The sequence below is a fragment of the Taudactylus pleione genome, unplaced genomic scaffold, assembly GCF_031769625.1.
Source record: "Taudactylus pleione unplaced genomic scaffold, aTauple2 ptg000273l, whole genome shotgun sequence".
Lineage (NCBI taxonomy): Eukaryota > Metazoa > Chordata > Amphibia > Anura > Myobatrachidae > Taudactylus > Taudactylus pleione.
In genome coordinates, this window is record NW_028284675.1 from 580,367 (window position 1) to 593,519 (window position 13,153).

The 13,153-nt window shown below is 43.5% G+C and overlaps 1 protein-coding gene across 1 annotated transcript in view; it reads left to right on the forward strand.

Moving 5' to 3' along the window:
* The window catches only part of CHRNA6 (cholinergic receptor nicotinic alpha 6 subunit), a 62,286-nt gene extending 56,633 nt beyond the window's left edge, over nucleotides 1-5,653 (forward strand). Inside the window, exon 6 of the mRNA XM_088481459.1 lies at nucleotides 4,137-5,653. Coding sequence (XP_088337585.1) covers nucleotides 4,137-4,265 — 129 coding nt within the window. The 3' untranslated portion in view covers nucleotides 4,266-5,653. The remainder of the gene's footprint in view (nucleotides 1-4,136) is intronic.
* Nucleotides 5,654-13,153: the final 7,500 nt, after the last annotated feature.

Consider the following 13,153-nt stretch of genomic DNA (forward strand, 5'->3'; position numbering starts at 1 on the left):
TTTAGATTAGACTGTGGGAAAATTTTGTATGAGGGAGGAAATTGCAGAGTAAGTACAATCTAAACAAATCCTGTGACCAGACAGGGTTCAAATAAGGAGTGAGCATGAAAGCTGTAGGAGGGTTGGATCGAGCTAGGAGTCATTTTGAAACAAGTGAAGAATTAAAGTTAGTGCAGATTTTTTTATTGACTTTGTGTGTGTTAGTAGAAGTATTTAAATTGGATTTGGTAGTGTATGATAGAGCAGTACAAAAATGTTTGGTGAGGGAAATTAGTATAGCGCTTCCTTTCAAAATGGATTGTAGGGATTAAAGGCTAGTTACGGGAAGACCAGTATGGAATGAAAATAGGCAATACCAAGTTTAGGAATGCATGTACTAAACACTTTGTCATGTATTGTTCAGGATATAAAAAGATTAGGATTGATTTTGGGGAACAAAGGAAAGTTTATCCAGAGATCTTATATGTTTTTCAAGAGTCGTTGTATAGATAAAGAACAGTAGATGACATAGGACTGAGCAGTAGCCGCACTAGGGGGTATATTTACTAAAGTGAGAGTTTTTAGAAGTGGAGATGTTGCCCATAGCAACCAATGAGATTCTAGCTATTATCTTCTAGAAGGTTCTAGTTAAATGTTAAGTAGAATCTGATTGGTTGCTATGGGCAACATTTCCAGTTGTAAAAACTCTCACTTTAGTAAATATACCCCTAGGTGTCACCCTCAGAGGACATGACATCAAAATGCTGGCTTCTCCTCAGTGACCTGGAGCTGCACACTAACATCACAGTGCAGCGACCGCCTCCCAGTCACTGAGGAGGAGCTGGCAGTGCAAGGAGAGACTCTTGGGGCAGCCTGGAATCTTTGAGAGTGCTGGGCATGCCCCCAGAGTGATCAAATTGGGGGTGCAAGGCCACTCCCCTCCCAGCAATGTCACGTACCCTTTCCAGGCAGGCGCGTTGAAGGTGCACGCAGGATGTTTCTTTGCCACACCCGGGTGTCACTGACCCCAGTGCCCCCACTGGGACTCAGACATGTGTCATTCCAACTGATAAAGGCAGCAGAGAAGCGGTGGGTGCTCAGAAAAAAAAATTAAAGAGTGATTTGAGAAGTAGAAAGCTAGAGCAGGGATTGCAGAGTTTGTGTGAGAAGCAAGTGGTCCAAAATGTAAAATGCAGAATGAGACCAAAGAGAATTAGACGTACGTAGTGTCCTTCAGTTCACACTATAGTACAGTAATTGACCACATTCACAGGAATGAAGAAGGCCCAATGGCCTGGATACCAGTGGAGAAGGAGATGAGCATGAGAGACAGTAAATGGCCTGGATACCCATGTTTTTTTCACACTGGATAAATTACTCCTGTGCTGTACTGGATAATATAGAAGTATTGACTGACAGGGGTGCTGAAATGGGTGGGTGGGTACTACATAGCTGGGCCTGGGCCGGATGAAGGGGCACATTGGGCAGTGAGAGTGAGTATCCAGGAAGTCTGCTACCATTGAGCAGCAGCAGCAGTTTCCTCTTTCTTACTGCCGGATGTGCAGCTGCGCTGCTATGCAGCAATAGTGGGCAGGGGACAGGAGGGGGTGATATAGCCCCTTTCCGCCTGGAGCCACCCCTGTGCTGAGCACACTGCACCAAGCAAAGTCATTTTTTACTTTTTTGTGGGGGCATGTCCAAACCTCCTGGATTTGGTCACGCCTCCCCCAGTACCTGGGCCCGTCTGAGCTCTCGACAGCCCCCCTGGTTACTGATTCAAACTTACATTTAGGGACACAGGGTAGACATAGTTTCATCTTTGTAGGCATAGAAAGTAGTGTATTTAGCTATGTGAGAAGAAGAGCTACACCCTGCTGATCATTATAGGAGAATAACATTGCTAGTGGAAAATAGAAGATCCCCAAGTGACAATTTGTGTTGGTGTACTGAATATTTTTACTATATGTACATTTGTACAACTAACCCTAACCTGCACTTATTGTACCTGTATAACCACTACCATATACTAATTGCTGCACCTTAGGCATTTGTGTAACCCCTATTGTCAGCATATGCAAATCTCTATTCTGATTATTTCTCTCTTTTCTTTGTCATATTTAACTCATTGCAGTGATTTTTGTCTACGCAAATTATTTCCTGTAACAATTATTGCTTACATCAAACCAGGGGCGTTTCTAGATAGGAGGGGGCCCATGTGCAGTCTCCGACACGGGCCGCCAGCGCCGGAGTTATAGACTCTGGGCACTAGAGTGTGCCCAGAGTCTATAGTGTATGCACAGATCACCGGGAAAATGGGCGCGACGGCCATTTACCCTGTACTGCGCATGCACAAATGACAGGAAAATGGCCGCCGCGGCCATTTTTCCAGTGGCTTTACAGCGCGGGACGCCAGCGCAGACGTGGGTCTCCAGAGAGGTAAGTAATATTATGGGTGCAGGGTGTGCGGTGCCGGGTCCCCCTGGACCCAGGGGCCCGTGTTCCCCGCACACCCTGCACCCATTATAGATACGCTCCTGCATCAAACACTTCTCTACGCTGTTTTTTTCAAATATAACTTTCAAATTACTCATAAGACAACAGCGTACAACCCTTAATTTAGGAAATACTCCCTGCAATATAGCTGCCTTGTAGAAAAGGCAAACAACAAAAACACAGCTGGCCGGGAAACTTGCCCACTTATCCGGGCAGCCAGGAGCACCAACCGATTTTCTGACATGAGCATGTATATACAGGGTAGATTCAAGTGTGGGCACCCAAACATAATTATACGCCTATTATCTAACACGTTATTCCACACAATAGTAGTGCCCCTTACACATTATGCCTCCCCACCCCCCAGCAACTCACCTCCCCGTGTCCCTCTCGCCTCCCCCTGTGTGCCATCAGCAGCCAGCAGGTGTGGATTTGGGGCCGGGCAATTACAGATAGCGCACCGGGAGGCAGAGGCAGACATGGACAGACAGCGCCATTTTAATTTAAATCAGGAGCTGCTGATTGGCTGCCGGTCCGCGAGCTCTGATTGCCTCACGACCAGTGGCACTATCTTTCCATGATTGCCTACCAGTGCGCCAGCTGTAATCAGCTGGTGGGCTGGCACCAAATCAACATCGCTGACACCCGGGCCCCTCTCGACGGCCCTGATTGGACTCGCCCACCTTGTGTGCGTGACTGGGGGGAGGGGAAGTGACAGGCCACAGAGGCAGCTCGGGCACCATACTGTATCAGCCGCACTCCTTGCAAACACGGTAGTTACACCAATGTTTGCATGCATGTCTACAAACAGTGGGGTCCTTTTTAGGATCAATGGAATGGGGTTATAGGCGAAGACAATGTAAACAAATAAAGGCTGCAGGCATACTTCAGGGTCAAGTCTTCAACCTGGGCAAAACCGGGTATCTCAGCTAGTCCTCTAATGAGTCAGGTTACATACAGCTGTATATATGTATGCAGCATAGTAAATACCTCACTGCTTCTGTTCATTATGGGGGCTCCATTTTCCTCAGCATTCAGCAAACATTACACATACCCAGCAGGCACTTCCTCACTCTGATGAATTCCTCCCATAAGGCTGCTGCTGATCTTCTCCACTGGTCAGAGAAGCATGTAATGAGCTCCACCAATCAGAGCTCGACACATGCCTCTCTGACCTTTTGTGCTAAGTCTTATAACTCTTTCAAATTTGGGGGAGGAGCCCCTTGCCCCCCCCTCCCATTCCAGCGCCTATGCAAACACCTAAAAAAATGTCTTGTACCCCTTTTACACTGGCCAAATAACCTTGGTTATTGCCATGTCAACCTGGGTCTCGGCTCAGTGGTTAAGGGTCCAGGGTTGGTTTCCCGGGTTGAGTGACCTGGAAATCCATCCCAGGTAGTGAGCAAGGTTGAACACAGGAACAACCCTTATAACACTACAGTGTGAACAGACAATAACCCGGAACCAGCCTGCAATGTAAACGGGCTTAAAGCTGCCGTGACTATTAGTTATTTCTGTATTTAATTTAATTCATTTAAGCCTATAATGCAGCGCCCATGCTTTATTTTATAAATTTTCTCTGAATAGGAGAAATTTCAGAAACTAGAACATGATTCATTGCTTTATAACAAATGGTTTGCAATTAATTTTTTCTCTTGTTTTAGGAAGAAGATGACTGGAAATATGTTGCTATGGTCATCGATAGGGTCTTTCTCTGGGTGTTCATTATACTGTGTGTTTTAGGGACCACTGGTTTATTTCTACAGCCTATGATCGATGGCAAGAAAACATAAAACTTTTATATAGGATTTTTTTTAACTTTTAACATGTCATTTTTATAGAATTCATAAATACACAATTCATACAAAACTTACAGATGTTTAGTCCATGTACATTCACTCCTAGTAGTAGAAAAGAGTGCACTAATGAATGACAAATATAGATCCAACAAGTATGAGATCAATGTGTAGTAATATGTATACTTACATACAGGTGTAATGCCCCTTAAGCTGAGCACTGTTAGTTGGTTGCACCCTATAGTTGGGGTGATTGTTAGTATAGCCCCAGAAGAGGGGATCATTAGTTAGTGGCTGGGTCAGATAATTTAAAACTGTTCCTGTACAATGCTTGTGAGAGATGCAAGAGGTAAATCAGATAGAAAACCCCACTGCAAGAGAGGTGTGTGGTTGGTATGGGGCAGATGACTTGAAAGTATGTGACGAATCCAGTAGCATATAGAAGTGTATTGATTGAAGCTCGCATAGTTTAACATCCTACTGTATGCTGGCCAATTAGCATTAATGTCCGAGCCATATCCAAGTTCAAGTTGATTGTAGTTAAGTGGAGGTTTGCTGAGCAGAGAACCGAGAGAGAGAAAGAGAGAGAGAGAGAGAGAGAGAGCTGCAATAAAAACAAGTGCTGAGCCAAGGTCTGAGTAGAAGACTAGTGAAATCCAAGCAGAGCTACAGTGACAATAAACACATTTGAAGGATGATGGGACTAGTGTACCAAGCCTGAAACTGTCAGGTCAACCTATTGAGAGAGCAACACTGGGAGTTTGACTTTAGTGATCAAAGTACTTGTAGACTGTGTAACATTCCTGTCTAAGCATAAAGTATCCACTTAAATGATGTGGGAGCAACCTGATGGTGGGGGATCAGGAAGCTGCGACATGGGACAGTGTAAAGGACAAGAGTGAGAATGATTATCCTGAAGACATGTATTATTAGCTCTTATGCAACACCTAAGAGACACTGTAATATTTATGACAACTACTAAGTATGTGCGATGTTCAATAAAGCAGTGGACTTCACTGAGAGATGACCTAGCATTTATTGCAAAAACAGCAAATGCCATTAATGTAATGGTGATTTTCTACAGTCAACCAGGTTTTCAGATTTGCAGGTGCAAGAGCCCTTTCAATCCCACAGATCCAGAAACTAAGCTAGCCTAGTGACGTAGGAGGTAAGTGCAAAGGCAGCATTACTTTACATCCAGTATACAGTGTTGTTTGTCAGCTGCCAGAAGACCTGTATAAAATATTAGAAACCATGACCAGATCATTTGGAATTAACAAATGGTAGATATGTGCAATCATGTGTCCAGAAGTATGAGAATCTTTGTACTGATGATCAATGTCAAGTAAATCAACATAAAAGTACAATATTTGGCACTTGACAGAAGTTGTAAAATGGTGTTTCATAAAATAAAAAATAAAACTAGTCTTGTGCACGACATTTGGAGCAATGTAATTCATAACAAGTTTCTATAGTATGCCGTGTTTTAGAAGCTACCAACGTAACTCAACTGTGACTTCCACCAATTGGTCAGGAGCTAAAACATAAAAAACGAACATATCCGATGACGACTTTCATTACATGGGGCAGTTTATATCTGAAACCATTGTAAGCATTGGGTATTTGAAATTGTGTGAGTTTATTATAATTAGTACTATATTAACCTTGTTGTACAGATTCCACTTTGATAGATTTGGGAAAGAATAGGTAAAGGAGGTTGGAGAATAGTGCATTTCGTAGTCATTTGGTGGCTATTCAAATACTGATTGCTTTATCTTTGTGCATTTGTCTGTCTTGTTCATTTTGTTTATTTATAAATTTTTTTTACTTTTCTTTTGTGTCAGTAGGGGACATGTATCAAGCCTAGGAGATAAAGTGGAGATGTTGCCCAAGGCTTCTAAGGCTGGGTACACACTTATATGATAGCTGATTTGCCAAATCGGAACGACAAATGGGGCATATAGTGCAGTGTGTATGCCCGATTGCACACTCCTGCAGATAGCATGTGATGTATGATTGGCCGTGCTGCACGAAAGGTAATTGCCCCCGACCATCGGCAAGATTGCCGGTCATTCTAGTGAGTACCTACCCTTACTGTCATTTCATAGACTGTGCTAGATAAATAACAGTTAGAAGCTGATTGGTTGCTTTGGGCAACATTTCCACTTTATCTCTCTCCAAGGCTTGATACAGTATCTCTGTCATTTGTGTGTGAGAGGAGGTTGGGTGACCTCAAACATTAGTGGAGGAGGGTGGATAGAGCAGGAGGAGGCAGAGGATGAGAAGACAGCTAGTCACTGTGCACCTGGAAAAACTATTAGGCGTGCAATGTTAGGTTCAGCACTGAGGAAAATTGTAACCTGGTTCATAGTATAATACCAGTGTATGACCGCATCAATGGCACTCTGGTACACAAGTCATTGTTGCCCAGAAACTAACAGAGCTGTCAGTTTGTGTTCGACTCTATTATCTCTTTGGGCTACATCAAGCACAATCTTGCAAATTGTCAGAGCACTTCTCTGAAGAAACTGGAAGAGTAACGCAGAGCATCAAAAGGCACTGGCGTTGGACCACCACTGTGTATTGTGATCTATGCTTATGAGGAGGAGCTGCGCCAGATAATCTCTCCAGAAATCCTAACAAGCCTTCATGTAGTGGACATCGAACGACTGCCCTCTCAGTTCCAGCCTGGCCAGTAACAAACACTTTTTAATTGTTTTAAGGAAAACTGCAATAATTAAAGTATAATTGTATATTTTAAATAAAAAATGTTCAGTCTCGCCCAGAGGCGTATTAAGAGAGGAGGGAGACAGTGTGCATTCCCCGTCCAGGGCCCCTTCCTCTCTCACCCGCCGGCCAGCCGTGCACTGACTGCAGCAGTAAACTCTGGGCACAAGTCTGTGCCCAATGTCTACTGCGCATGCGTAAGTCACTGGGAAAATTGTGTGGCTGCCATTTTCCTGGCAATTTCCCTACTCGCATGCGCGAAACGCCAGGAAAATGGCAGCGGGGGCCATTTTCAAGATGTTTTGTGCAGCGCTACAGCTGACGCAGAACTTCGGAGGGGTAAGTATTAAAAAATATGGGTGCAGGTTGTTCGGTGTGGGCTCCCCTGGCCCGTGTGGACTGCACGCCCTGCACCCTTTATAAATACGCCCCTTGTCCTTAAAAACAAGGTAGATGCATAAAAGGTTTCTTTATAAATATATAAAACAAATACTATTTAAATTTTCATTGGAGATGATTGCCCAAGGATCCATTACATTAAAATAATATGGGATCAGATCCCTAAACACAAATAATGTTTTTGCCCTGCTGTCCTGGCCCATTTATTTTGCTTTTTTTCAAATGAAGTCCCAAAATTGTCCTTCAACTAAGGGGTGTATTAATATTAGTTTAAATTATTAAGAAACTCATGCATTTCATTTTTTTAAATTAATCAAGCAAGAGGCATATAAATTAATTACGCGGTTGAGGCCTTTTTTTTAACTATCAAAACAGCACAATAATATCAAATCACATAAGTTTGTCTAAATTTTGGGCTAGCCTTAGGCAACCAAAAATGTTACTTTATTGATTTTTATAAACAAAAGAAAAATGTCATGTCAGGAATAATGGAGACCAAGGGCCTGATTCAGAGCCGCTTGTAAGCGGCCACTCGTTCGTTCTGAGCGATGTTTGCACAACTGCGCATGCGTACGGATCGTAATACGCATGCGCGAACCAGTCAGTGCGGCCGAAAATCGTTTGTTCGCTAAATAGCGAATGCCTGCTATTTTGAGTGACAGGAGGAGGCGTATGTGGGTGGTAACCGGGGAAGGTACTTGAAAACGGGGAGTGGAGATCAGAGGTCAAAACGGGCGTTTTATGGGTGTGCATAATTAATACAGCAGCGTCATTGACCACGTCACTGGCTTATTTTATAGTCAGAACTGCTCGCAAGATTACGGTAAGAAAAACCAACCACAAGAATAGCGAGCAGTTCATACGCTGGTCGATGTACTCGATTAATCTAATAAATAGCGGACATGACGTAGGATGCGAGCGGCCAGGGGGCGTAGTTTTCCAAAAAACGACCGCATGTTTGGTTCGCTCGTTCAGACCTAGAGGCGTGAACAGACCGCAAAGAGCGAACGGTTCATTTGAATAGCAACCCCTTTTTCTGAACTGGCGAGCGCAAATAGCGTCCGGCTCTGAATCAGGCCCCAAGCTCTGTAATTTATATATGTAGTGAATAATAAAACCTTGTCAATTGCAATACTTAAGCATTCTGTCAGGACCATCATATGCCATTCCTACACAAACACCACCAGTACAGCTAGAGGAGAAAGAAGCGGACATATTCCTGACTTTATTGAGGAACCAGCAGAGGAGAGCACAAAACAAGTACATCAGCCCACAGAGGAATAACATTTGTTATAAACCAGAAAACATGTTTTTCCACACTATAAATTATATCAGATATATACATATAAATCACTTTAAATTTGGTAAATTGGTTAAATAGTCAAAAACTCGGCATGTATTTACAATACAACTTCACTCATTTCTCATAGGTAGAAAACAACAACCCTAAAACACTTGCCAACATTAAGGGGAAACTGAGTAACATATACCTCACTAAGGGGCCCATTTATCACTGTATATCTGCAGATTAATCCCCGAAAACTCCTGTTTTCGGGAGTTAACCCACAAATATTAAGTTTCCCCCAGATGTAATGTGATCCCTCCATTCCCGCCAGCAGCCGCAGTTCCCATAGGTTTCTATGGGGATGTGATGCTGCCAAATTTACCAACTTCCCTAATGCGATGCATTCCGGATAGTGGCCCCCGCAGCTAACTCCATCTGAAGATGGTGTTACTGCTGTAGCCTACGAGCTGCACATCGCATAATTAGCAGGGGGGGTTCCCCCGGAACCCTCCCCGGCAATGGCGGCCGCACATGTGCAGTCAGCGGGACTGACTCCGGGCACTTCGCGTGGATAGGCTACTTTCAGAGCCCCTGTCCCTGCGGGAGCCGGATGATACATTCCGGCACTATGATCGCATTTTGCATTGCGATCATGGGTGGTAATGTCATGCCCAGATCACACTGCAAATGTGATCATTAATAAATGGGGCCCTTAGGAAGAGTGGAAGAACCTTTCATAAGTGCAATATTTGTAGGGTTTTATAATTAACTTACATGTGAAGTACTTCCAATTGAGCCTATCTCATGTCACATTTAGGGTTATTAGATCCTAGTAAGGATCTGTGGACAAGGCTGACGGGTTGTAGCAGAATAGAGGTGGTAGGATCAAAGGTCTACTCATGGGTGAGATTCATGTGGTAAATGTCTGGTGCCTTTAGAGGTCAGTGATACATACAAGTGATGGGTGAGATTCATGTGGTAAATGTCTGGTGCCTTAAGAGGTCAGTGATACATCCCAGTTTGCCCATGGAACCAAATGAGAAGAATTCAACCCCTTCCCCTAATAGTAAGGGGTTGCCAACAGATACTGCAGAATGACTATCAGAACTGGGTCACTGGAGCCTAAATCCTCAAGGAGGAACCTAATTCCAACATCCAGTCCCCAACACCAGGAATTAATGCTGTAGCAAAAACTCTGCATGAACCCAAACACTCTAGGAATGGACTCACAGAGTAATAGCCACCATCCATAGAGGTACCAATGGTATAGTGAGTAGTGAGTCCCTAAGTAGATGAGTAGCTGCAATGATGAGTATAGGCAAGGACACAAGTTAACTGAAGTACAGTGAGGATAAAGTCCACATGAACCTGCAAAGAGCAGAAGAGAAGTACTCAGGGGACTTGCTAGTAGATGAGCTCACTGTGGAAGAAGATTTGGCACTGGTAGCACTAGCAAAGTTGTAATGCCCAGGAGACTTCAGAATACAAGCAGGCTGGAATCACAGATTAACTCACAAACTTGGATAGTAGATGAACCTGATAAGAACCAGAGGTTGCAGACATTGAACAGAAATCACATGAGTTCAGTACCAAATATTACTACAGCCACACACAAGGTAAATGGCTTATATATGCTTTGAATGTGTTGTAATAGGTCGCATATATGTTAACTTGCCTCAGATGTCTAATCGAATCAATATCGCCACCCGTAAGGTTGGAAAACACCTAGCAGATATATCTTCAGATCGAGTGATCTGCAGATATATCTGTAGATGATGGTCGTTCATACACACTGAACGGCCATCATCTCCCAGGCAGCCACAGGTCCCTCTGGCCAGGGGGTGTGGCGGGGGCGGACCCTCTCCACGGCTGCATGTGTACGGGCGGTCGGCAGACGGCTTGCCTTGTACACGCTTGCCGATGGACTGATATGTCTGCAGATATACCTGTCCATTGGCTTTGCAGCACAGCCGACACGATATGTCTGTGAATGACGTCGTTCACAGACATATCGCTGGTACACACTGGTCGATGGGCACCAGATATATTGGCCGATCAATAGATCGGCCAATATATCTGTCAGTGTGTACCCAGCTTAAGGCCTATCTATTGTTTTGCCAGATATTTACAGTGATTTTTCAACTCACTGACTATTACACATGGCAAGGTGTATGTTTAACTTTAGAAACATTATCCAGAAACTATAACGAAAATGATGACTGACAGAATACAAAGTACTAACTCTATCTTTCCATTGGTTGCATTTGTTAGTGTATAGTCGAGCTTACCGATTCGGGAGTGTTCATGACATGCGTAAAACCTTTGTGTGGATTCAGCAACAGGGACGATGCTGCCCTAAATATTAACTGTCTAAATTGATTGAAATGTCCACACAGGCTATATATATATATACATATACATTTTATATATAATTAAAAACACATAAATATAAATGTGTACAGACTAATATAAAGCCTGTGTGCACATTTCAATCAATTTAGATACTTTTGACAGACTGGAGTTGTACTTACCAGTCGGCGGTCACCACAAAACAGGGACGGAGACTTGGTGGAGTTGCAAGGTCCTGCAGGGGCTTGTGGGAAAATTTCTCTCTTTCCCTGTAGTTTTCAGGAAATTTAAGTATTTTCTTCATATAACGCTATTCTGAGATGGCGTTATATAAAGTAATTATTTTTCGAGTAATTTAATGCTTTTCGCTTTGCTGACTAGCAAAAAAACGTTAAAGCACTGTAGAGATCAATGGCTGATCCCTACAGTGCGGTACTCTGCGAGATGGGAATTAATGGAGAAGATAATTGTGTTATCTTCTCCATTAACCCATTGCTGAGTATTGGATTTACTTAAAAAGATGCGGAAATGATAGTTTCCGCATATTTTATGTAAAATACTCATTGCTGAATAGACTCCCAAGAGAGAAATAAAGAACATTCAAATATCCAGTAAATTAATGAAAAGGTACCAGCTAATTATTTCATTTGCAGAGTCCTGTTCCGCAAAGGCCTGCTTGTCTTGTGCTTCAACACATTTGAAATCCGTCATTGCACCTGTTACCAGACTTGTGCATGAAACAGTCGGAAGCTGCCATCAAATACAGGATCTTTGCCTAACTTCCTTGGTCCCCTAATATTTTAGGAGTCTCTCGGACATAGCTGGGAAGGTAGCCATTTATAGATTAATTCTCCAGACAGGCTTGTAGGTACCTGGGAGGGGAGTGTTCAGTGGCTTTCTTGTCCTAGCCACCTCAATACAAATGGGAGAACACTCCCCTCTTTCCACTGGTGGCAATGTAAATGTACTGTGCATGTTTCCAGCCTGAGGCATGCCTCAAGCGAGATTTGTTAACGGGACAGGTAGGGCAATTATCTCCTGCTGTTCTACGTGTCTAAACTGTATTTAAAGAACTATGTAAGAACTATGTAAGCCCATGTAAAAATATATATCATATAGTTAAAATGAACATACTCCCTAAGATCCTGTACCTCTTCCAAGCAATGCCCATGAAACTCCCCCCCTCATTTTTTGTTAGAGGTGCACAAAGTTATCCGTAATTTTGTTTGGGTGAGACGGAAACCCAGATTTAAGCATATTCATGTTTTTAGGTAAAAAATGCAGGGTGGCCAGCAATTACCCATGATCTCTGCTTATTATCAGGCTACAGTTTTACAGAGGATCTTGGATTGGTCCAGGGTTCCGGGGAGGAAACAGTGGGTAGAATTGGAATCCTCCTCTCAGGGGCAGTTCTAAACTCTTGGTTTAGGGGGGGCAGTGTGTATATATATACTGTATATATATTGTGATAGAAGCACTGGAGAAGTGTGGAATGGCTTCTATGTATGTCCTAGGTTCCTGTCATATGTGTTTTGAAACCCCCAGGAGAAGTTTTTTGGGAAAAACAGACTAGAAATGTCAGCTTTAGGGAAAAGCCAGTTTGAGTCCTGGGGGTGTGGATGTGAGGAGAGAGAGGGCTCCATCCACAGGCCACTCCAGGTTTTGGGCCTTTTGGCCTGGGAGCAGGCCAATTAGTGGTTTCACTTGGAACTGGCTCATAAGAGCTGTGTAATCTCTTGGTGGCAGTGTCTCACACCTGGGAGAGCAGGCAGACTAGCCTGTTCAGAGACACTTGGTGATAATCCTTGTAAGTACTGTGCATGTGTTTTGTTGATTGTGAGGGCAATAGGCCCTACCATTACTGTAGAGAGGGAATCTGCTGTGTAGCTAGTGTCCAGCCGGGCTAGGTCTTATGTTTATGCTGTTTATGTTTATGTTTATATTCATTTGGCACAATAAAGACTGGCGCCGGCCAGTTTGTACGAGAATGTCAGACTTGTATCCTCTTTCTATGGTTGCTGTGTTTGTAAGAGGGAGTCCATCTACCCCAGGAGAGGGATCCCGCTCCTGACTGTGTCACAATATATATATATTGTGACACACACACACATGTATGTATGTATAC